At 47.0% G+C, this 23,775-nt stretch overlaps 1 protein-coding gene across 14 annotated transcripts in view; it reads right to left on the reverse strand.

Annotated features, from left to right (window-relative positions):
• The window catches only part of AAK1 (AP2 associated kinase 1), an 84,215-nt gene that overhangs the window by 12,937 nt on the left and 47,503 nt on the right, over positions 1–23,775 (reverse strand). For 5 of the 14 annotated variants that reach the window (XM_075601313.1, XM_075601311.1, XM_075601310.1 and 2 more), the window contains exons 10-19: positions 22,910–23,064; positions 22,165–22,439; positions 21,808–22,059; positions 20,072–20,295; positions 18,422–18,579; positions 10,136–10,252; positions 8,891–8,989; positions 7,740–7,841; positions 7,064–7,165; positions 4,486–4,596 (exon numbers count right to left, since the gene is read on the reverse strand). In XM_075601313.1, coding sequence (XP_075457428.1) covers positions 4,486–4,596; positions 7,064–7,165; positions 7,740–7,841; positions 8,891–8,989; positions 10,136–10,252; positions 18,422–18,579; positions 20,072–20,295; positions 21,808–22,059; positions 22,165–22,439; positions 22,910–23,064 — 1,595 coding nt within the window. The remainder of the gene's footprint in view (positions 1–4,485; positions 4,597–7,063; positions 7,166–7,739; positions 7,842–8,890; positions 8,990–10,135; positions 10,253–18,421; positions 18,580–20,071; positions 20,296–21,807; positions 22,060–22,164; positions 22,440–22,909; positions 23,065–23,775) is intronic. The other 9 variants (XM_075601316.1, XM_075601314.1, XM_075601324.1 and 6 more) reach the window with 5 other exon arrangements.

Below are 23,775 nucleotides of genomic sequence, written 5' to 3' on the forward strand. Positions count from 1 at the left end.
TAGTCTTGATAATGTGCAGTGTGCGCGGAGCGAAGCGGCCCAAACAACCCCACTGCAAATCATAGAAACCCCAGAGAAGGCTCCAGCACACTTAAAGCTGCAGGTCAGTCTTTTTTTTTTTTTTTTTTTAATTAATTTTTTTACTTCAATAGTTTTATGTGGGCAATCTCTAATTACCTAAAGAACTGTATAGCTGCAGGTCAATTCGTTCTCCATGTATTGATCTGCAAAATTTGGTGACATCATTAGAGAAGGGATATGTTTTTCGTCTGCTTCTGTCTCTCAGTGGAAGCTCATGAATATTCATGAGCACTCCTGCACTGACATGTGTTAGAGGGAGGGCAGGGCTGACAAAGGGGTGTGCCAGGGCTTGTGACAGGACATGAAGGGGCAGTGCCTTAGCAAATGGCTGTTAAAATAGAATACAAGAAAATTGGTCTTTCAAAGTTGTTTTTTTTAAAACAGAAAATGCTAAAAGTATTTTTTCTTACTACAAAACTGATTTATTAAAAAAAACACAAGATAGACAAACGTAGAGAGTCTCAGAATAAGCAACAAATGTAATCACGTAAACAGCAAATTAATATACAAAATTGGAAATGCTAACGGACTACTAATGCAAAGTATACAGCTCTAATTATCACACAAATAAGGGGAAACAAGATATAAAGGCGAAGGGAAGTGTGGGGTACAAATGAGGGTATGGAGAGAGGACAACAGCAAAACATATAAAGACAATGGGGTAGGATAAGAGGGGCAACGTTTCAGGGTAGACACCCTTTCTTCTGGCCCGTTCCCTTGGGTCAAAGAGACCTCAAGGTACTTCCCTTAATCCTTGTCCCCCCTGTGAGAGACAAATGCAAGCAAAGCAAAAAAGTCACAGAATAATGCAAGCAACAGTAAGTAATACTTTGCATTAGTAGTCAGTTAGCATTTCCAATTTTGTATATTAATTTGCCGTTTACGTGATTACATTTGTGGCTTATTCTGAGACTCTCTACGTTTGTCTATCTTAAGTGTGCTGGAGCCTACTCTGGGGTTTCGTTGGCACGGTACATGTTTCAAGGCAAAAAAAAGTGTAATTTGCCAACTTTGATTGGATTTAAATTTTTTTGCAGGCGCATCAAAATGCAAGACCCAAATTTGCTACAATTAACACGGGTCATTTGGTTGAAGCCGGCTTAGACCTCAGATAATATAAGCGTCACTCATATAAAGAGACTCAAAAAACTAAATTGCCTTGATACATGGGCCCCTTAACCCCTTGGTTGAAAAGCGGCCAGCAATGTGACTGGCCTCTAGCAGCCACTGGGTTAATGTCCAAGAATACCAGGGGGAAGAACTATTAATCCTGCAGACTACCTACAGAAATATTACAGACATACATGCTGTACAAAATGCTCCTCTCTGTCACCCCAGGGAAAAGAGAAATGGGGTGACAGTCTTTTTACACTGCCCACTCCCAAAAGCAACGGGTTTGTTTTTGGGTCACCTCCATTCTGTATTTAAAAAAGATGGCAGATTTGGGGTATTAAGACTCAAACAGCCCCATTTAAAACAGTAAGGGTTTCACTTCATGGAATACATGAACCGCGTTATTGATGAATGGAATTTTCTCGCTCCTCCATCATGCAAACACTTTGTCCGTTCTGTATCTCCCAGTGTGTGTGTGGGTCTCTACTGAATCTCCGACACCCCCTTTTAAATCTCCTTGGCCTCCAAGTTTGGGGACACACACACATACGACTCGTTTCTTAAAGAGCAGACTTGCTGTTGCCAGGGCTATAAACCATTGGTACCCAACCTTTGCTGTACTGAGATACCACTCACCGGTTACTCAGATAGAACACACCTAAACCCAGTGGTGGAAATGCCATAAACAAAACACATTTGTAAAAAATCATGCATAGAAGGTTTATACAACATTAGCAAGGGGAGGACGGGGGGGAGGAGAGGTTAATCATTTGAAAAAGTGGGTCCCCAAGAGCTGACCCATATGTCCCCTGGTAGGTACCCTCCAGTTCACATCACTCATTTGGCCGAGGGGGAACAGGAAGAATATTTCCTCCTGCACGGAAAGTAACTGTCTGGTAATGCTCAATTCTGGACAATCACTAGAAAGCAGCAACATCAGGAGGACAGCCATGTCTGTAGCGTGTGTGTGTGTCCGGCACGGTATCTCAGGAAACAAGGGGACCTCCCGGGTCTGGGGACAACAGATTCACTACAGGGGGGTGGGGGGGCCCTCTGGTTAGGGTAATAAAATAAAAAACACAATATCGAATTTTGAGGGGAATGCTGCATTTTTGGTGCAAATAAAAAGGGGTACATGATCCTTAATGGTATGTGCAGTTGGTAACTACCTAAAGCTACAAACACAGGGGAACACCAAAGCCCAGCACCTTGATACATTGATGCAGAGACGCGGGGTAAAAAAAAAGGCTCCTTTCGGCGTCAGCTTTGCTCCAAACTTGCCTCAATAAATCCCCAAATTTACAGATACAGGGTTAAGAGGTCGAGTGATACTATCATTTGACGGAGGCATTTTTGCTTTGCTATGTTGTCAGAGATGTCAACCAAAATACAGTGAGATTTGGGGGAATGTGGACCCCCCAAAAATTGTATTTTCATGGAAAAACAGCAATTTTTTTTTGGGGGGGGGGGGGGGTGAGACTATTAAAGTCTATGATACTAAAAATCAGTGAGACAGAAAATCATTGAGTTGACATCTCTGATAAAAAAAAATGAAAAACCTCCCTTTAAGTGCACATTTATGCTTGCAAATAAAAAAATATGAAAAAAAAAGCAGTGGTACTTTGCATGATCACATTACAAATACGCCAACATCACACGTACAAATGGTTTATGTGGAGGTGAAGTTCCATTTGCCCTAAAATATTTAGTACGTCCTTAATCAATTTATTTTCTTTATTTCCCCCGCCCCCCCCCTCCCCCCCATCTTGGTCACATTCACAACAGCCAAATCCTCCAGCAGTTTCAAATTTGAGAGAAATACCCATGTAAAACAATATTCTGGGGCAACCTCAAAAATGCCTCCCCCCTCCCCCCGGAGTTTTGTAAAGCAAATGCTTTACTAGGCCTGCCTGCATTGGAACTGCTGCAGCATTTGTATGCCAGGCAGAGAGCAGAAGGAATTGCATATTGTGTTAGACTATAATATTGTGTTGGTCGTTGTTTGGCATTACAGTCCCGGTTTGTGAAGCCGCCAAGTTCACAGTTTGGAGTTAGGCTTCGTGGCGTAACCTTTAAAACAACAAAACAAAGCCACGCCCTGCAGTGAAGGGGTTAACTTGTAAAGGGAACCTCCATCCTGGGAACAAAATGAACAGCAGTGGCACGTTTCATCGCAGGCAACTATTTCTAAATCCCTTTTTTAAACTTTTCCACGAGTCAAGTGCTTTGGAAGGATTTTTACCATCTTCAAATAACCTCTTTTCTGATCAGACTAAGAATGTGCAGGCGAGTTTTAATTTCATTTGTTCTTTGCTTGTAAAGTAATTATGAGGCAGTCGTTAATAATAATAATTAGCATAAAATAATATTTTATGGGCGATTTCATTATTCTTAGAAAGCCTCGATAGGTTGTTTGAATTATTTGTGCCCTATATGTGACACTGTCCCTTTAACCCTTAGGCTGCCCTAACGTTATACCCTGTATATCATGAGGGCTGACACCCCAGGGTCCCGCTGTATATGCTCGTATCCTAGAGGGAACGGGGAATGCAAATCACAGGTTGCACCCACGAGAATTCTCCCCCGAGTAACCACGCCAGTTGCAATCCCCACTGAAAGGGTTAAACCAGGCAAATAGAGATTTTATCCATCGTAACACCACCAGCAGAAGAAATCGGTGTCTCTCGAAAGCTCGCACAAATAAAAGCATTTCGTTAGCCACAGAACGGTATCGTCTATTTGTTTGATTATATATATATATTTTTTTTTATTAATTATTATTATTTTTTTTTAATTAAATGTAACCAGCTTCCTTAGACAAAAATAATCCATTACCCAACTTTCACTTGTTTTTTGGTCAAAATTAATATCTTTCTATTTTCTTTGCGTCTAATTACTTTGAATCTCATCTAATAATAATTGTCCTTTCCTGGAGTTTTTTTTGTTTGCCTTCCTCTGGATCAATATACTGTAAATACAAACATAGGATAAGTACTTGTCGTCTAAACTTTAGCATAGGTTGAACTGGATGGCCGTACGTCTTTTTTCAACCTCATCTACTATGTAACTATGTCAAATATTTATACTTGCCGGATTTGTTTACAAAGGATGGCAGCCACCTACTTGTAGCCTATGGAACATGCCACTAACATTAGTTCACTTTGGTCCTTGGAAGAATTGTCCCATTGAACAGCTCAGGCTAAGCAGGACTGCACCTCAGACACAGAAATGGGTGGAATGGCCACACAGCACAGAGACGTCACAGACTTGCCGCGGCTTTGCTTTCTTTACCTGCAGACGCTGGTGCAGAGAGTGTTATGGGCACAAACTCGTCAAGAAGATCAGCCGCAGGGTTAGAGAGAAGAGAGTAGTCAAGGAGAGAATCCTCCCCAGTAAGAGAGTCTGAAGGCGACAGATGGATCCCAATGCACAGTCAGAGGCAGCAGGAAAGAGACAGCAACATGTTAGTATAACTGAGCAGGTCACTCCCATAAGGCAACGTTTCCACCCACTCACAGATCTTCATGAGAACAATGGAGCTTTAAACGAGTGGCTAATAGAACACATGGCATAGAAGTGATTCTGAATTGAAGCACAGTTGTGCTCTGTAAAAAACATGAATGATCCTAAACAAGGGGGCAATGCTCTCTGGAGACTATTTAAAAAATGCCAACACTGCTAATAGGGGAGAAACGGAAAGATTGCTTCAAACCCCTTTGCAAACAGGGTCACTTTTGTTTTAAAAAACATACACCTCTTCTCCCCCCCCCCATCTTACTCCTCCCACCTCCCCCTCTTTCCTTCCTTCCTCTCCACCCTGCCCTTATGAGCCAGCAGGGAGAAGGCATTACTTCTGCTCGCATTAGACTGTATTATTTATAGTGCTTACAATATCTGGGTGGTTAACCCTGTACTTGTACATATATACATACAGACCAGGCCCTCCCTGAGGAAGGAAGTTCCCCCTCTGGACCCCAATGATGGGACCCTGGAACCTTTTGGCATGATCTAATAAAAAGTCATATTTTTACTACTCAAGATTCGGTGCTGGTTCCTATAGCTCAATAGTAGTAAGAAGGCAGCGGGCCCTCGCGGACTTGAAGACAAAGTGGCTTTATTGGATGTACATATCACTCCTACATGTTTCTGTACTTCCAATAAAGAAACCTTTTCTTCAATTCCACGAGTGCCCGCTGTATACCTACTATTGAATAATTTCACAAAACGCGATCTACAGCGGTATTAGACCTGACAGCATATTGTGTGCAAGAAATCCAATTCAACGATAATTATATTGTAGTGAGTGAATCCGTTATCAATACAGTCTCAAATGTGTTAGTATATATTCTGATAGGTCTTTCTTTCATCCATAGCTAGATACATACAAATAGATTGTAAGCTCCACGGGGCAGGGACTGTGCCTGCAAAATGTCTCTGTAAAGCGCTACGTAAAACTAGCAGCGCTATACAAGAACATGCTATTATTATTATTATTATACATACTTTAACACGGTGCACCACTACTAATTTTTCCCGTACAGCGAGTACTAGGAGTGCAAGCTCCAAAATAACTTTTTTTTCCATGGTGTTTATATCCCCATTTGCGACTAGATGGACAAACAGACTAGGGAAGGATATTAAAAAATAGTTGTACTTTGTAACATCCCACCCCCCTTGTTCCATCCCACTGTGTTTTCCTTTATCCATCAGTCCCACCAGTTTGCATACACTAACGTTGCAATCTTACAACAGCCCCACCTGGCAGTCCATTTACACCAAGCATTAGTGATTTATTTGACCATTTTCCAACAACTTATGTGACTGCAACCAAAGCAATTTTCTAGCTTCTTCCCACAATAGAGAAAAATGAGGACACCCGCTCATCTCATAAAGAAGCTGTTTCCATCTATTAACGAACAGATCTGTTCCTACAATAGTTCCCAGGTAGCAAATGACTCAAAAAAAAAAAAGAAACTAATTCTTAACTTTGATTTTTTTTGCCCGACCTCTTAAGTCAGATGACCCAATTTGAGCCCAGATTCACACGACAGTGGGACAAGTATCACCAAAAACTACATTGTAAGCCTGTTAGGAAAATAATTCATTCTGCAGTCAGTGTATTTCCAAATCAAAATGCTGCATGAATCACATTAATGTCAAGCTCTGTATCTATCTTTTTTTTTTGTAGGTAAAATGTTCATAATATTTGTAGAAATCCCTAGTGTTTCCTGTAAATGTCAAAAAAAAAAAATCCTCTCTCACCCAGTGTCCTTCCTTCCCCCCCTGCCTCGTATCTCTGGAACTCTCCCCCCCCCCCCCCCCTCATAGTTTCCCTTTCTTCAAAGCTCCATTAAATAAAACCCACCTTTCTAATGAGACATTTCAATAATCTGGAGATAAATACCCCATACCATCAACATGCTGATATTCTCTGCTACGTAGCGAGACGTCCAGCCCGTCCATATTCAATCCTACTGCTCCTGTGTCTGCCATCACACCGTTACATAATCTCTGTGGGGCACTGGTTACGCTGTGACTAGGTATTGTACAAATGTAGTACATGTTGTAGCTCGCATTAACGAGATGCATTGCGTTAAATATTGCGTGCATCAAAAAAACAGCACCCATCCCACCTTTTCAATGGAGCCGCATTACATGTTGATCCAAATAGGGCATCAGTATCAGTGCAATGGGTCGTGGATGGGTGCTATACCGTTGGCTACATCTTTATATGTAATTCCTAGTCTGTGAAGCCTGTGATCCCCTATTCCTGACACGGACACGCAGCTCGTGTTTCTACTTGAATGCATGTGCGGGGCCTATAGGAAAACATATAACATCACATCCTCCGCCTCTCTCCGTCACCAACCTGTGCGGTTCGAAGCAACAGAGTCGGCCTGAGACGTGAGGCGCTGGGACATCGGAGGCTCCAGCCCAGGGATGAGACTCTCCACAGCCAGCTCCAATTTCCCTTGTGCAAGGAACAGACAGGGGGAGTCAGTGAACAGCGAACAAGGGGCAAGGAGAGACACACAGAACGTACAGCACCAACCCTCTGCGTGTGGCGCCATCTTATCACTGACAACCAATCGCAGGCACTTTCCAGGAACCTTCGGCACTAGTCTCCCATCATGTTTGTTAATTATATCTTTACTTTGCTATACACAGGTCTCATTTTATCTCTAGATTTATTTATTTTTCCTGACGATTGTTTAGTTCCTGAAAAAGGAGCCTAAAAACCAACATTTAACAAGGCTTCTAAGCCCCTCTTATTTTGTGAAATCACTGGACTTCAAAGATGCGCGTCAGTGAAGCTCAGGATAAGGCTGTTCCTCTGACAAGTCTCTGGGAAGTCTTCATGAAACACAGCTGTAGCGCCTGCTGGGGCGGAGAAAGGGAGCGAGTTAAAATAAAGATAAAGTAACCTGCTGTAAAAAAGAAAAACGGGATCACTGCTGAAAAAGTCGTGGAAATAGATATATGTGTTGTATTTAGCAATGTAGACTGGTGCTTTAATATGGCCTCCCACCCCCCACAATCTTTACCATTCACAGCCTCCGAGGTGCTCCCAAAGGGGTCAGCCAGTTGCACAAGGTCAGGGAGCAAAAGCGGGGGCTCGGGAGATTTGAGACCCTCAATCAGTTTCTCTGGGTAAAGCAGAAGGAAAGAGGGAAAAAAGAAAAAAACAAATTACAGATAAAGGAGCACATTCTATGCAGAGCCAGCAAAGCTTAGGACAGAGAGCAACAAAGGAATGAGACAGTCAGCGAGCTAATGGAGGAGCCTACGCAGGCCACGTCCCCATGCTGGGCACACTGGCTTAATAAAATAAAGATAGGGGTACTGAAGGTCTGCAAAAGAAGAAGTGGTAATCCCCCTCTGATAACTGGCTTGACATACAGATCCCTGGGAAGGGTGAATGGATTCAATGTTGTCCTGTTATGCTGCGCATGAAACAGAGTCTATTGATATGTTGTTGCGAGTGAGTGTAGTAAGGGCAGCCGATAGGGGATGGGGGGGGGGGGGGGGGAGCCTGGCGGCGGAGGGGATGGGAGGTATGGGTTGCTGAACCCAGAAGTTGGGCGCAACTGCAGTGATTAGCTGTCCGAGCCTCCTCTTCTGCCCGCGCGGAATCCACCCCCACAAGTTATCAGAAGAAGTTCTAAATGTTAAACATATTCTACAATATAAAAAAAACAACAGCAATACGATTCAGGAAAGCTACTGGTCAACATACTGGCAGCACCTATACCGCCCCCCACTCAGCAACCTAAAGCCCAGGTCAAAATGTCTGTCCTGGGCACCGGGAAAGCTGTTTGCAAAGCACTACACTCACACCTACCACGAAAGGAAAGTAGAGATATTGTGGTTAAGAAACTCTAAAGGGTTAATTCGATCTCTCAGTTCAATGGGGGTTTTTGGCCTAAAATGGTACACGCTTCCGCTACGTACTCTATAGAATATACCTCTAAACTTTTGGTCAAAGGTCTGCTTGAAAACTACAAGGAATGAACTTTTTTTTATTTTTTATTATTATTATAATATAAATCACTTTCTTGCAATAAGGAAGTTTGTAAACGTGTTTTTTTTTTTTTTAAATCTCAATAAAAGGATTTAGAAAAAAAAAAAAAAAATCTCTGTGTAATTAAAAGTGAAACTAGTAACGCTCTCCCTAGCTGTCCGTTTATCTGTTTACCTGGAGTGTCAGACAGAGGGAGAGGTAAGAAGGGATCAGACGGCTTGTGCAGCGGAGGGCTGGGCTCCCGTCCCTGCGAGTCTACAGATTTATCCGCTGCTGCAGGCGCGAAGGCGAGAGAAGGAGAGAGGAAAGAGAGAGACAGGAAATGATGGAGGAGGAGAGACAGGAGAACGAGGATTCTCACAACTTTCCTTTGCATAGATACTTAGACCTCTGTGTAGAACAAATAATCTTGCCAGCAAAGTGTACGTGCTGCACAAATAGCCTGCACAAAGTGTTGCAGGCCTCCTCTGGCAGTGAAGGAGTCAATTACCACACGAATCAAAAACGAAGAAGTCCCTCGTGTGCAGGTATCACATTAGACTGCAAGCTCTTCTGGGCAGGGGAAGGATACTGGCGGTGCACTGCGTGTCAACGCGTACTTACGGTGCGTTCCAAATGAAGGAAGGACGACGGACACTGGATCCCTGTATCAAAAGGTTTATTGAACGTCTAGCAACATTTGTGGTAAAAACAAGACTCTTGAAGGGAACCTCTGACGCGTTTCGTTCACTTTTCCCTTCTAAAGAACATTACTCTGACAAAGTGCAACAGACTGCACGAAACGCGTCAGAGGTTTCCTTCAAGAGTCTTGTTTTTACCACAAATGTTGCTATATGTTCAATAAACCTTTTGATACAGTGATCCAGCATCCGTCATCCTTCCTTCATTTGGAACGCACCGGAAGTACGTGTTGACACGCAGTGCACCGCCAGTATCCTTCCCCGTCGGGAGGAATCTCCTTTCACATTCGCCCTGGGCTGAGATCACGCCGTTTCCAGGATTCCATACAACGAAGGTCGTGAGTACCCTTATGTGATTAAGTATTGATACATCAGAGGTCTAGCTCTAAGGGTTTTTGGATTATTGGACTCATGGGTCAGGTTTCCCCTTTTATATGGGTTTCCTTGATATCCGAGACACCTACATGCCATTCCCATACCCTCAACTGTGAGCACCAATGACCATTTTCTTGTCATTACTCACATTCATTTACCTGGTCACATCAACATATGCGTATTTACAAACAAGATATCATTTGTGGATCACCACTACAGTGATTAATATGTGGATGCATCTTTGGGAATTACCTTGAGCACTGGTTTAGGAGAATATTCTCCGTTTTTCCTGACGTGGAAGGTGATGTTGGGGGGAGGGGGGTGGACATGGAGAAGCACGGGAGGTGAGGGGCTGACTTCTCACCTGATTCACCGACAAACAGGGACGGTCCGAAAGTGTCAGGCTGCGTTATGACAGGAGGAGCCGAAAACTCGGAGAGCAGATCCTCTGCGGAGCTGCTCAGCTTCTCGGGAGGCTTAGCTGCAGGGAGAATAAGGGCTGTGTTACATATAGATACACAGGCAGACAGCTGCAGGGAGAATAAGGGCTGTGTTACATATAGATACACAGGCAGACAGCTGCAGGGAGAATAAGGGCTGTGTTACATATAGATACACAGGCAGACAGCTGCAGGGAGAATAAGGGCTGTGTTACATATAGATACACAGGCAGACAGCTGCAGGGAGAATAAGGGCTGTGTTACATATAGATACACAGGCAGACAGCTGCAGGGAGAATAAGGGCTGTGTTACATATAGATACACAGGCAGACAGCTGCAGGGAGAATAAGGGCTGTGTTACATATAGATACACAGGCAGACAGCTGCAGGGAGAATAAGGGCTGTGTTACATATAGATACACAGGCAGACAGCTGCAGGGAGAATAAGGGCTGTGTTACATATAGATACACAGGCAGACAGCTGCAGGGAGAATAAGGGCTGTGTTACATATAGATACACAGGCAGACAGCTGCAGGGAGAATAAGGGCTGTGTTACATATAGATACACAGGCAGACAGCTGCAGGGAGAATAAGGGCCGTGTTACATATAGATACACAGGCAGACAGCTGCAGGGAGAATAAGGGCCGTGTTACATAGATACACAGGCAGACAGCTGCAGGGAGAATAAGGGCTGTGTTACATATAGATACACAGGCAGACAGCTGCAGGGAGAATAAGGGCTGTGTTACATATAGATACACAGGCAGACAGCTGCAGGGAGAATAAGGGCTGTGTTACATATAGATACACAGGCAGACAGCTGCAGGGAGAATAAGGGCCGTGTTACATAGATACACAGGCAGACAGCTGCAGGGAGAATAAGGGCTGTGTTACATATAGATACACAGGCAGACAGCTGCAGGGAGAATAAGGGCTGTGTTACATATAGATACACAGGCAGACAGCTGCAGGGAGAATAAGGGCTGTGTTACATATAGATACACAGGCAGACAGCTGCAGGGAGAATAAGGGCTGTGTTACATATAGATACACAGGCAGACAGCTGCAGGGAGAATAAGGGCTGTGTTACATATAGATACACAGGCAGACAGCTGCAGGGAGAATAAGGGCTGTGTTACATATAGATACACAGGCAGACAGCTGCAGGGAGAATAAGGGCTGTGTTACATATAGATACACAAGCAGACAGCTGCAGGGAGAATAAGGGCTGTGTTACATATAGATACACCGGCAGACAGCTGCAGGGAGAATAAGGGCTGTGTTACATATAGATACACAGGCAGACAGCTGCAGATGCGGCCAGATTCATCTCTGCCCTGCAGTTGGAGCGGGGGAACCGCGGCCCTAGAGCAGCCTGATCACAGCCAAGTGCAGCACAGGGGGGCGCGGGGGGGGGGGGGGGGGTAATTTTCCATTAGGATAATCACAGCGGGGGCCTTCTGAATGGGACTCCTGCTACGTTAACCCTACCGGGCTGCATGAGTCTGGAAGAGCTGCGCAGTGAGAGCAGACAGAAGCGGTCCCTCCCTCTGCACATCTCAAACAGGAGATCACGCTGTTTTTCTTTTAATTACATAGTATTGATGCAAGGGGTCTCCATAGTTGAACCACATTCATTTCAGCTGCGGGCACCCCCTGCTTCCTGAGGTACCCGCCTCTGTATCGGGTGCCGGTATCTCCTGCAAGTATAAATGTCCCGGTCACCGCCCACGTGAAGAAAGATTACATATAGATACACACAAACAGCTGCTGGCGAAGGGGCTGTCTGGCACATTTTGGGCTGGGGGGGCAAGACCAACGGACTGGCCCACGAATAACAAATATACACACTTGCACATATCAGATGCATGCACACATCGTGCACGCACCATATATCTTCACACATACATGCACTATATGTGATGTATGTACACACACGCACCATATGTACACTTCCACCATACATGCACCATATACTCTAATACACAGACATGTACCCAAGCACCATGTATTAATCATATACTTTACATGCACCATGTACACAACACACACACACCATACATGGAACACACACACATGCATTATAAATATACACCATATACATAGGGTGACCATTCGTCCCCGTTTTGCTGGGACAGTCCCGGTTTTTCGTGTGCTGTACCGGTTGCCTGACTGTCCCGGGAATGTCCCGGTTTTTTGTGTGGGCGGCGGTGCGCGGGGATGGAGGCGGGGATGGGGGGGGGCGGTACGCGGCGGCGGGGAGGAAGAGGATGCAGAGCAGCCCAGCAAGTATTTTTTCTTACTGCCAGGGGTTGGGCTTCTGCAGAAACGTGCCGGGCCGCAGGGGATTGGATGGAGAATGCCGAAGGCGGGGCTTTAGAATGCCGGGCCGCAGGGGATTGGATGGAGTATGCCGGGGGCGGGGCTTTGGCTCTCTCCGGCTTTCCCTCACCCGGCACTCTGGCCCTCCCTCCCCCGGCAATCTGGCCCTCCCTCTGGCTCCTCGGAAACTCGGCTCTCTCCCTCACTCCCCCGGCTCTCTCCCTCCCTCCCCCGGCACCCCGGCTCTCTCCCTCACTACCCCGGCTCTCTCCCTCACTACCACGGCTCCCCCCCTCGCTTCCCCAGAACCTCGGCTCTATCCTTCAATCCCCCGGCACCCCCCCTCACTCCCCCAGCAACCCCCCTCCCTCCCCTGGCACCCCGGCTCCCTCCCTCCCCCCTCAGAGCCCGCTCACAGCTTCCCGCCTCCGCTGAACCAGCAGCCGCCGCTGCCGCAGGTAGGCATATGGGGAAGAGAAGGAGATGCTGCGGGGGGGAGAGATGGAAGTGGGGGGGGGGGAAGGGATAGTGTGACAGTGTGTGTGTGAGAGTGTGACAGTGTGTGTGAGAGTGTGACAGTGTGTGTGTGAGAGTGTGACAGTGTGTGTGTGAGAGTGTGACAGTGTGTGTGTGTGAGAGTGTGACAGTGTGTGTGTGTGAGAGTGTGACAGTGTGTGTGTGAGAGTGTGACAGTGTGTGTGTGCGAGTGTGACAGTGTGTGTGTGCGAGTGTGACAGTGTGTGTGTGTGTGTGTGTGTGTGTGTGTGTGTGTGTGTGTGTGTGTGTGTGTGTGTGTGTGTGTGTGTGCGAGTGTGACAGTGTGTGTGTGTGAGAGTGTGACAGTGTGTGTGTGAGAGTGTGACAGAGTGTGAGTGTGACAGTGTGACCGAGTGTGAGTGTGACAGTGTGACCGAGTGTGAGTGTGACAGTGTGACCGAGTGTGAGTGTGACAGTGTGACCGAGTGTGAGTGTGACAGTGTGACCGAGTGTGAGTGTGACAGTGTGACCGAGTGTGAGTGTGACAGTGTGACCGAGTGTGAGTGTGACAGTGTGACCGAGTGTGAGTGTGACAGTGTGACCGAGTGTGAGTGTGACAGTGTGACCGAGTGTGAGTGTGACAGTGTGACCGAGTGTGAGTGTGACAGTGTGACCGAGTGTGAGTGAGACAGTGTGACCGAGTGTGACCGAGTGTGAGTGTGACCGAGTGTGACCGAGTGTGAGTGTGACCGAGTGTGAGTGTGACCGAGTGTGAGTGTGACCGAGTGTGAGTGTGACCGAGTGTGAGTGTGACCGAGTGTGTGTGACCGAGTGTGACCGAGTGTGAGTGTGTGTGTGTGACAGTGTGTGTGTGACAGTGTGAGTGTGACCGAGTGTGAGTGTGACAGTGTGACCGAGTGTGAGTGTGACAGTGTGACCGAGTGTGAGTGTGACAGTGTGACCGAGTGTGAGTGTGACAGTGTGAGTGTGTGAGTGTGACAGTGTGACCGAGTGTGAGTGTGACAGTGTGACCGAGTGTGAGTGAGACAGTGTGACCGAGTGTGAGTGTGACCGAGTGTGAGTGTGACCGAGTGTGAGTGTGACCGAGTGTGAGTGTGACTGAGTGTGAGTGTGACCGAGTGTGTGTGACCGAGTGTGAGTGTGTGTGTGTGTGTGACAGTGTGTGTGTGACAGTGTGAGTGTGACAGTGTGAGTGTGTGAGTGTGACAGTGTGAGTGTGTGAGTGTGAGTGTGTTTGAGAGTGTGACCGTGTGCGAGAGTGTGACCGTGTGCGAGAGTGTGACAGTGTGTGAGAGTGTGACAGTGTGTGTGTGAGAGAGTGTGACAGTGTGTGTTTGTGAGAGAGTGTGAGAGAGTGTGACAGTGTGTGTGAGAGTGACTGTGCGTGTGCGAGAGAGCGACAGAGTGCGTGTGCGAGAGTGCGACGGAGTGCGTGTGCGAGAGTGCGACGGAGTGCGTGTGCGAGAGTGCGACGGAGTGCGTGTGCGAGAGTGCGACGGCGTGTGCGAGAGTGCGACGGCGTGTGCGAGAGTGCGACGGCGTGTGCGAGAGTGCGACGGCGTGTGCGAGAGTGCGACGGCGTGTGCGAGAGTGCGACGGCGTGTGCGAGAGTGCGACGGCGTGTGCGAGAGTGCGACGGCGTGTGCGAGAGTGCGAGAGTGCGTGTGCGAGAGTGCGTGTGCGAGAGTGCGAGAGTGCGTGTGCGAGAGTGCGTGTGCGAGAGGGCGTGTGCGAAAGTGTGACGGTGTGTGCGACAGTGTGTGCGAGACAGTGTGACGTGTGTGCGAGACAGTGTGACGGTGTGTGCGAGACAGTGTGACGGTGTGTGCGAGACAGTTTGATGGTGTGTGCGAGACAGTTTGACGGTGTGTGCGAGACAGTGTGACTGTGTGTGCGAGACAGTGTGACTGTGTGTGCGAGACAGTGTGACGGTGTGTGCGACAGTGTTAGTGTGACAGTGTGCGTGTGTGTGTGTGTGTGTGTGTGTGTGTGTGTGTGTGTGTGTGAGTGTGACAGTGTGACAGTGTGAGAGAGTGTGGCAGTGTGTGAGAGTGTGACAGTGTGTGAGAGAGTGTTACAGTGTGTGTGTGTGTGTGTGAAAGTGTGAGTGTGTCAGTGTGTGTCCGTGTGTGTGAGAGTGTGACAGTGTGTGTGTGTGTAAGAGTGTGACAGTGAGAGTGACAGTGTGAGTGTGACAGTGTGCGTGTGTGTGTGTGACTGTGTGTGCGCGAGAGTGTGTGTGTGCGAGAGTGTGACAGTGTGTGTGCGAGAGTGTGACACTGTGTGTGCGAGAGTGTGACACTGTGTGTGCGAGAGTGTGACAGTGTGTGTGCGAGAGTGATAGTGTGTGTGCGAGAGTGTGATAGTGTGTGTGCGAGAGTGTGATAGTGTGTGTGCGAGAGTGTGACAGTGTGTGTGCGAGAGTGTGACAGTGTGTGTGCGAGAGTGTGACAGTGTGTGTGAGAGAGTGTGACAGTGTGTGTGCGAGAGTGTGACAGTGTGTGTGCGAGAGTGTGACAGTGTGTGTGCGAGAGTGTGACAGTGTGTGTGCGAGCGTGTGACAGTGTGTGTGCGAGAGTGTGATAGTGTGTGTGCGAGAGTTTGACAGTGTGTGTGCGAGAGTGTGACAGTGTGTGTGCGAGAGTGTGACAGTGTGTGTGCGAGAGTGTGAGCGAGACAGTGTGACGGTGTGTGCGAGACAGTGTGACGGTGTGTGCGAGACAGTGTGACGGTGTGTGCGAGACAGTGTGACGGTGTGTGCGAGACAGTGTGACTGTGTGTGCGAGACAGTGTGACGGTGTGTGCGACAGTGTTAGTGTGACAGTGTGCGTGTGCGTGTGCGTGTGTGTGAGAGTGTGACAGTGTGAGAGAGTGTGGCAGTGTGTGAGAGTGTGACAGTGTGTGAGAGAGTGTTACAGTGTGTGTGTGTGTGTGTGAGAAAGTGTGAGTGTGTCAGTGTGTGTCCGTGTGTGTGAGAGTGTGACAGTGTGTGTGTGTGTGTAAGAGTGTGACCGTGAGAGTGACAGTGTGAGTGTGACAGTGTGCGTGTGTGTGTGTGACTGTGTGTGTGCGCGAGAGTGTGAGTGTGTGTGCGAGAGTGTGACAGTGTGTGTGCGAGAGTGTGACACTGTGTGTGCGAGAGTGTGACACTGTGTGCGAGAGTGTGACACTGTGTGTGCGAGAGTGTGACACTGTGTGTGCGAGAGTGTGACACTGTGTGCGAGAGTGTGACAGTGTGTGTGCGAGAGTGATAGTGTGTGTGCGAGAGTGTGATAGTGTGTGTGCGAGAGTGTGACAGTGTGTGTGCGAGAGTGTGACAGTGTGTGTGAGAGAGTGTGACAGTGTGTGTGAGAGAGTGTCAGTGTGTGTGCGAGAGTGTGACAGTGTGTGTGCGAGAGTGTGATAGTGTGTGTGCGAGAGTTTGACAGTGTGTGTGCGAGAGTGTGACAGTGTGTGTGCGAGAGTGTGACAGTGTGTGTGCGAGAGTGTGACAGTGTGTGTGCGAGAGTGTGACAGTGTGTGTGCGAGAGTGTGACAGTGTGTGTGCGAGAGTGTGACAGTGTGTGTGCGAGAGTGTGACGTGTGTGCGAGAGTGTGATGTGTGTGCGAGAGTGTGACGTGTGCGCGAGAGTGTGACGTGTGCGCGAGAGTGCGACTGTGTGGAAGAGTGAGTGTGAGAGAGGGAGAGAGGGGAGAGGGGGGGGAGAGGAGAAAAGGGGGGTGAGAGAGAGGAGAAAAGGGGGGTGAAAGAGAGGAGAGGAGGGAGAAAGAAGGGGGGAGGAGAGAGAGCGGGAGAGGAGAAAAGGGGGGTGAGGGAGAGGAGAGAAGGGGGTGAGGGAGAGGAGAGAAGGGGGGGTGAGGGAGAGGAGAGAAGGGGGGTGAGGGAGAGGAGAGAAGGGGGGTGAGAGAGAGGAGGGAGAAAGAAGGGGGGGGAGAGATCGATTGATCCGTGGGGGTGGGGGGTGATGTGAGATGTAGGGGGGGTGATGTGAGATGCAGGGGGGGGGGTGATGTGAGATGTAGGGGGGGTGATGTGAGATGTAGGGGGGGGATGTTTAAACCAAAATCATTACAAAATATATACACGTTTATTCAAAAGTATGAGTTAATTATTATTTATTACCCCCACTTCTTTACGCGTCTATTTTGTGAGTTACCCGTTGAACATGTTATCCAGATAGGGGTTCCCCAAAATGTAACGAAATACTTAAAGGGTTCCTCCAAACAAAAAAGGTTGGGAATCACTGCTCTATACACACAAACACACACTGCAGCCCCCACCTCTATACACACAAACACCCACTGCAGGGCCTACCTCTGTATACAGAAACACCCACTGTAGGGCCTACCTCTGTATACAGAAACACACACTGCAGCCCCCACCTCTATACACACAAACACACACTGCAGCCCCCACCTCTATGCACACAAACACCCACTGCAGGGCCTACCTCTGTATACAGAAACACACACTGCAGCCAGGGTTGCCACCTTCTATTGAAGGCTAACGCGGAGATAAATTTTTTTTAGATCTATTTATTATATATTTATTTATCTCGCCTTTGGCTGTATCCTCCTCTCCAAATTCCGCCAACATGGCTGCGCGACGTCACGTAATACACATTGCCATAACAACGAGCTGCTCCGTGACGTCACGCGGCATCAAGTTGACATGACAACGGGATGCATTATGGTGACGAGGCATCACGTGATGCCACATTGTCATGGCAACATGTCACCGCCTGACGTTAGTGTCTTGTTGTCATGGCAACGGGTGGGGGGCGCGTGACGTGATGTATAATGTTTTAAAGTGTCCCGGTTTTTAATTTTGAAAATCTGGTCACCCTACATATACATACATCAATATACACTTAACAGCAAACTACAGAGAGCATCCAGGAGGTCTAGAAAAGAGCAGCTATGGAGGACGTTCTGCAGCGCTGTCAGGACACTGCAGCATTAAAGCAGCCAGGCAGCCTTGCTCTCCTCCCTCCTACCGGCCCAAATTGTTTTCCTCCGATTGGCTCATGGGGCTATTTCTCCCATGCCCACCAGGCGAGCCAGCTAAACAGACCGACCATACGACCACACACCCACTGATCCGACACATATTAGGAAAGCACTAAAGAAGCAGCTCAGTGGTAATGTCACTGCCTTTGAAGTGACTGGACTCTGTTTGAATCCAGTGTCACCTCCCAGAGTGACCTTGGGAAAGTCCCTTCCTCTCCCATTTTCCTTCCCAATACCTGCGGCACAAAAAACAGATTGTAAGCTCTTTTGGGGGCAGGTTGGCAAAATTCTACAGTGCTGGCAGAAGGGGAGTTCCAGCTGCTCAGTACAGACGGCGTGGGAAAGTTACTGGGCTGTACAACCAAACAGAATCTCACCGTCTCCGAGCTTGGCGAAGTCCTTGTTCAGAAGTTCCTCTGCGGTGAGTTTGGAGAAGTTATCATCGTCAAAGGGATTCCAGCCGGAGGCCTCGGGCGGGTTATGGACATTCTGCTGAGAGGTACGAGGTGAGCCCGACGGGGTGGTGGTCGCTGACCTGAGAGAAAAACCCAGAAAAATCTCAACTTCGTTTTCTACGTAGTCATGGTACGCGGGAACGCAGAAAAAAACAAACAAAAAAAAATCGCTCAGTGATCAAAGTGGCTTAAAAAAAAAAAAAAGAGAAAATTGTACATTTAATTAGCATTTGAGAAAGGCGATTCGGACCAGATTTTAGGACGATTTATACCATGTATGTGCCAAAAAAGCAGAGAGGGAGAGAGGCTTCCTAAAACAAGACCGTTTTTATGGAAATAGAAATCTCGGTGCTGTGGGAGAGGAAATAAAAAAACCACAGCAGTTGTACTGTGGGCAAATACATTAAGAAAAGAGCAGCGGTGCTGTGGGAGTGTAAGGTAGTGGTACTTCGCTACCGTTACACTGCAATCACTGCGGTTAATAAAGGCGCAGTTCCAGGGATGGGGGCAGCAGCTAATTATTCGTGGTACATTCTGCCAGAGAAACAATTAACGCTGCAGTTCAAGCTGCCGTTTAAATTTTTTTTTTTTTTTTCCCCCATTCAATATGTGCATCAATACAATCTGCACACTGACAAGTGATTAGCTAAGATGCAGATCGATCCGTTCTCCTATAATCGATCGCATACTCCGTCCGGGGTAATTTAATTCAGTTCTTGCACAGCATTCTGGGCAATGTAGTCCTGGAATATGATTGCCTGGGCAGTTACTAGATACAATTGGTTCACTGCTAGAGAGAGGGCGGGGCTCAAGAGCCAGAGCCTATCAGAGGGGGAAGGGGCTGTCACTTTGGAAATGCTTCCTACATTAGAAACATTCAAAATGTCTATAAAACAGTCTTTAACTTTTTAAATGCTACAAGTATTATTTTCTCATAGTACAGAACTGATTTATTAAAAACACACACGTAGGATATTGCTTGAACTAGTGATGTTGCACAGGCGTCAACTACCTTCGACCTTGGCAAAGACAAGCAAGGTCATATTTACCCCTTCCAAAAGACACCTTCCGGGTCATTCAAGTCGATAGGCTGGGAGGAGTCATTCAGCTCTGGAAGGTGTCTCAGGGCAGAAAACTGCTTAGGAGATATGGGCTGGTATCTTGATCATAGGCAGCAAAAATTAGATTGTGAGACTGAGGTAGAAATATTGTGTAATGCTGTATAAAAATGGAGTACTACGAATCCTCTGCTGGGGTTTAGCGTCCGTGGCTCTCATGGAGTGGTCTGTGATGATCCCAATGGATTAATTAATGGGACAGGACAATGTATGTGTAGATCTATCTATATATAAAACCACTATAACTATTTTAATGTCTGATTATCTATATAAATAATGTTACCAGGGAATGGTACATGTATACATGCATACACACAAACTCACATGTATGTATATATGTTTACACCACTGTTATGTACCAAACATACAGGCCTTATATGCTATATTAAAAGATATATATGTAGCACCGCTTGAAGCTCTGTGTTTGCAGTGTATACAAAGTGTTTCTACGCACTTTGACTTGTTAAGGTTCGCCTCAGCAGCGGCGGCCTGAAGCAGCTGGGTGGATTTACTGGCAGGGACGCCAAAAACGGTGCTGTGCGTCACGTCACTCAGGATCCTCCTGTGCCCACCGCGCTGAGTCTTTGGGGACGAGGGAGGGGTGAGGGAGCCCAGCTTCTGCCCCGCGATGGGCTGGGCTGGTTGGGGCTTTTGCGGTGCTCTCAATGGAGTGGGCATCTGTAAGACACGGGTGTGGGGTTATTGCGGTGTTAAAGCTCAGGGGAAAAAAACACCATAAAGAACATATGTAGAACAGAATATATTATGTGAGGGATGATGTGATAACTCTCACTATAACACAACCATGTACTGTACTAAGAAAGCGGGAGAGGGAGTAGGTGCGATACCTTTTATTGGACCAACAAGTAGGTGATATGTTACAAGCATTCAAACCACTCAGGGTTTATAAATCGGGTATGGCAGACATATAGAAATACAATATAATATACACTGTTGGTAAGAGGGATATCTGGTTGCAATGGATGTTGTGAAGAAGTGGGAAATAAGATAAGGTAGAAACAGGTCAAGTGTGAAAATGAACAGTAGACATAAGTCTGTTACTGTCTACTCTATTAAAATGCAACAGCAGCCTAGACAGTAAGGAGGGGGGGAGTGGGATAGGACAATTAATGGGACAAAAAGTATGGGTGCTAGGTAGCACTCCACAGCCAAACAAATGTGTGAAAGTAACGATAAGGTGCACGGGCACAGGGGGTAACCTCCAGTCCCCAACACAATCAGTAATATATACAGAGGTCCCCAGCACACAATTTAAGAAGAAAACCAGACACAAATGTCAATGAAAAAAAGGCAAGGATGTATTGAAAAATAGCAGCTACAAAGTCAAGCCCAATACAGGACCTAGAGAGTACCTCTGGTGGGGAAAAAGGACACACGGAGAGAGTAGGGGTGGAGGGGAAACAAGGGGAAATGAAACACTAAAACACAACAAGGGGGAGGGAAAGCAACGTACAATACGCGTAAAGACCGAGGTGATACAAATGTAGGGGGGCGACGTTTCGGAGCCACAAATGCCCCTTAATCATACCCGTTCCCACAGACTGAAAACAGCCTATGGTACTTCCCTAATTTACACACCTCCAACCAAACACCTCTCAACAAGTTAAGTGTTGATGAATGGACCAAATAGACCTGGTCCAAGTAATCACAATAAGCCTGTCCTATGGATGTAGGAACATACACAGTAACTCAAAAGTAACCAAGCATACAAGCTGTATTAGCAGGCTACAAACATTGTAAAATCCTATGCATCAAAGAGAACCGACTAACCACTCATTGGGAGCAGAAGATACACTGTGTATTGATTGAGCAGGAGACTGAACCTGAGACAGTTATCAGGACGCAGTGAAAAGTAAACAAGCAGATGAGGCAGTGTTATAATAAACAGGTGAAATTCAGCACACAAAAAAAAGAAGTTTTAAAAGAAAATTAACAGGATCTTTAACTCTGCCAGTTACCAAAGCATGCCAAGCTATCCTAAATGTTCCATTATGCTAGAAGGACTGCCATGAAAGCCCCTCTATTAGTCATCAAGAACTCAAATAGAGACATGAATATCCGGTGCCACCCTGCAACACAACCCTTCCTAAATGCCGGGCACCACCGGAAATTCCCTGTTGGCACTCACTAAATATGCCCCTTTTACCCTGGAAAGTATGAAGCACTCACCCCCGGTTCCTGGGCAGCAGGGGGCTGAACGGCAGCCGGTAATGCAGGCATCTGAGCTTGGCTGGTTAAAGGCACCTGCTTTGGTGCCACTGCATTCTGCTGCAAGGCAGCCTGCTGTGCCAACAGCTGCATCTGCGGCGGCATGGGGGTCACCAGCTGCATCGGCTGTGGCAGCGGCAACATAGTGCCCGCCAGCTGCTGCTGCTGCAGGTAATACGCCTGGAGCATCTGTTGCTGCTGCATAGCCTGGATCTGTGGCACAGGGACACGCATGCACACACACACATTAGATATTAAGTGGTTACGGCCTGAAGTCACTCAAACATACGCGCACACACACACATACACTTGGCTCACCTGCTGAGTTTGCAGTAGCTGCTGCTGCTGATAATAGACGGCCTGCTGCTGCAGGAGTTGCTGCTGTTTGAGATACAGCGGCTGCGGGACAGGCTGAGTCTGCGCAGTCGCTGCTGGTGTCTGCAGAGGTGGCACTTGTAGCGGAGCTGTGGTTACCGGCGTGGGGCCCTGTGGGGTGCTCTGTGCCGGCTTAGGCGGTGGTTGGGGCTGTGCCACTGGTTTTGCTTGGGACTGCACAGGTGCTGGGGTGGGGGGCTGGACGCTGCCTGTTCCACCTGGAGAAAGAAAACAGACCACAAAGAAGTTGCAATGTAACAAGAAAGAAAAATGACTTGTTAGGTGAAAAAAATAAAATAAATATTGTAATAGTTTGGTGGAAAGGACTTATGTCCATCAAGTTGAACCTTTGGTAATTAGGGGATATTCTCCTTAAAAATGTATCTCTTACATTTTAAATATATATATCTATGAGACCTGTGAAATTTGTAAAGCTCTACACATATGAAGAAGAGACCTGTGAGGTTTGGATAACTGTTCATATGAAGAATAGACCTGTTAGATCTAGGACTTCTGTACACACTATTATGTCTATAAAGAACTCACACATGTTAAAAGGCCTCCCAGCCTGCAATTAATGTACCGTTCTAAGGGGAAAAGTAGCGAAAACCAGATACATTTTTTCAGCCAAGGAAGTAGGCCGAGCTGTTCATCTGCTAGGACGGAAATATTACATGCACATATATACCTGGGGCGGCAGCTGCTGTCTGCACTGTGGGCCTCTTACGCGGTGTTAGGGCCGGCTGGATAGGGAGCATTCCGGGGCTTGCCTGCGTCTGACCAGCTTTTGGTCTCTGGCGAGGAGCTATGGAGGTTTCCATGGTTGGGACAGGGTCAGTCAGTCTGCAAAATAGAGAATTGTGACACCCCGATTCCTGGCAGAGGTACTCGTAATGCAATATCATGACATTTGAATCAATGCATTGCAAGCTAATCACTAACCAACTTTAAACACCAACTCATTCACTAATTCGATATATTATTGTATATAAATCTTTATCTCAACATTCAGGTTTTTGGGGGAAATTAAATTCACGTAATTCCTTTTTAAGAGCGGCCATTTGACATCCTAGACCTCTACTCGGAGGGACAGTATCCCTAAGGGACAGTTTATGAAGTTGAGGAGAAATTGTTCAAACCATGACTCAATTCAGAGACCTCTATGATAGATTTAGAAGAAGTGGTTACCACTCATATGATCTCAATCAGTTCTTTAGAGATGCTGTGTCCATGGATAGATCATTATTACGGGACTATAGGAGATACAGATAAAAGGAGGCACTCCACTCTTTATTACTCTGTATAGCAGACAGGTTAATTAAATTAAGTCAACATCGGGATGTTTTGTCTCTTCAGCTGTGTTAAAACTCTTTACTCATGCAGGCCCCAAATTTGCATTTAGATGGGCTAAAACAATTGCCAATTCTGTCTCTCCAAGTCTTTCTTCTTTATTCTGCAGATCCTGTAGAGATGTGGAATTTTCCAAAAGGGTCACACAGTCGTGGCCATTGTAAGATGCGTCCCTATATGAAATCCTTAATGTGCTTTACGTCT

Source organism: Ascaphus truei, chromosome 5 (genome assembly GCF_040206685.1).
Source record: "Ascaphus truei isolate aAscTru1 chromosome 5, aAscTru1.hap1, whole genome shotgun sequence".
Lineage (NCBI taxonomy): Eukaryota > Metazoa > Chordata > Amphibia > Anura > Ascaphidae > Ascaphus > Ascaphus truei.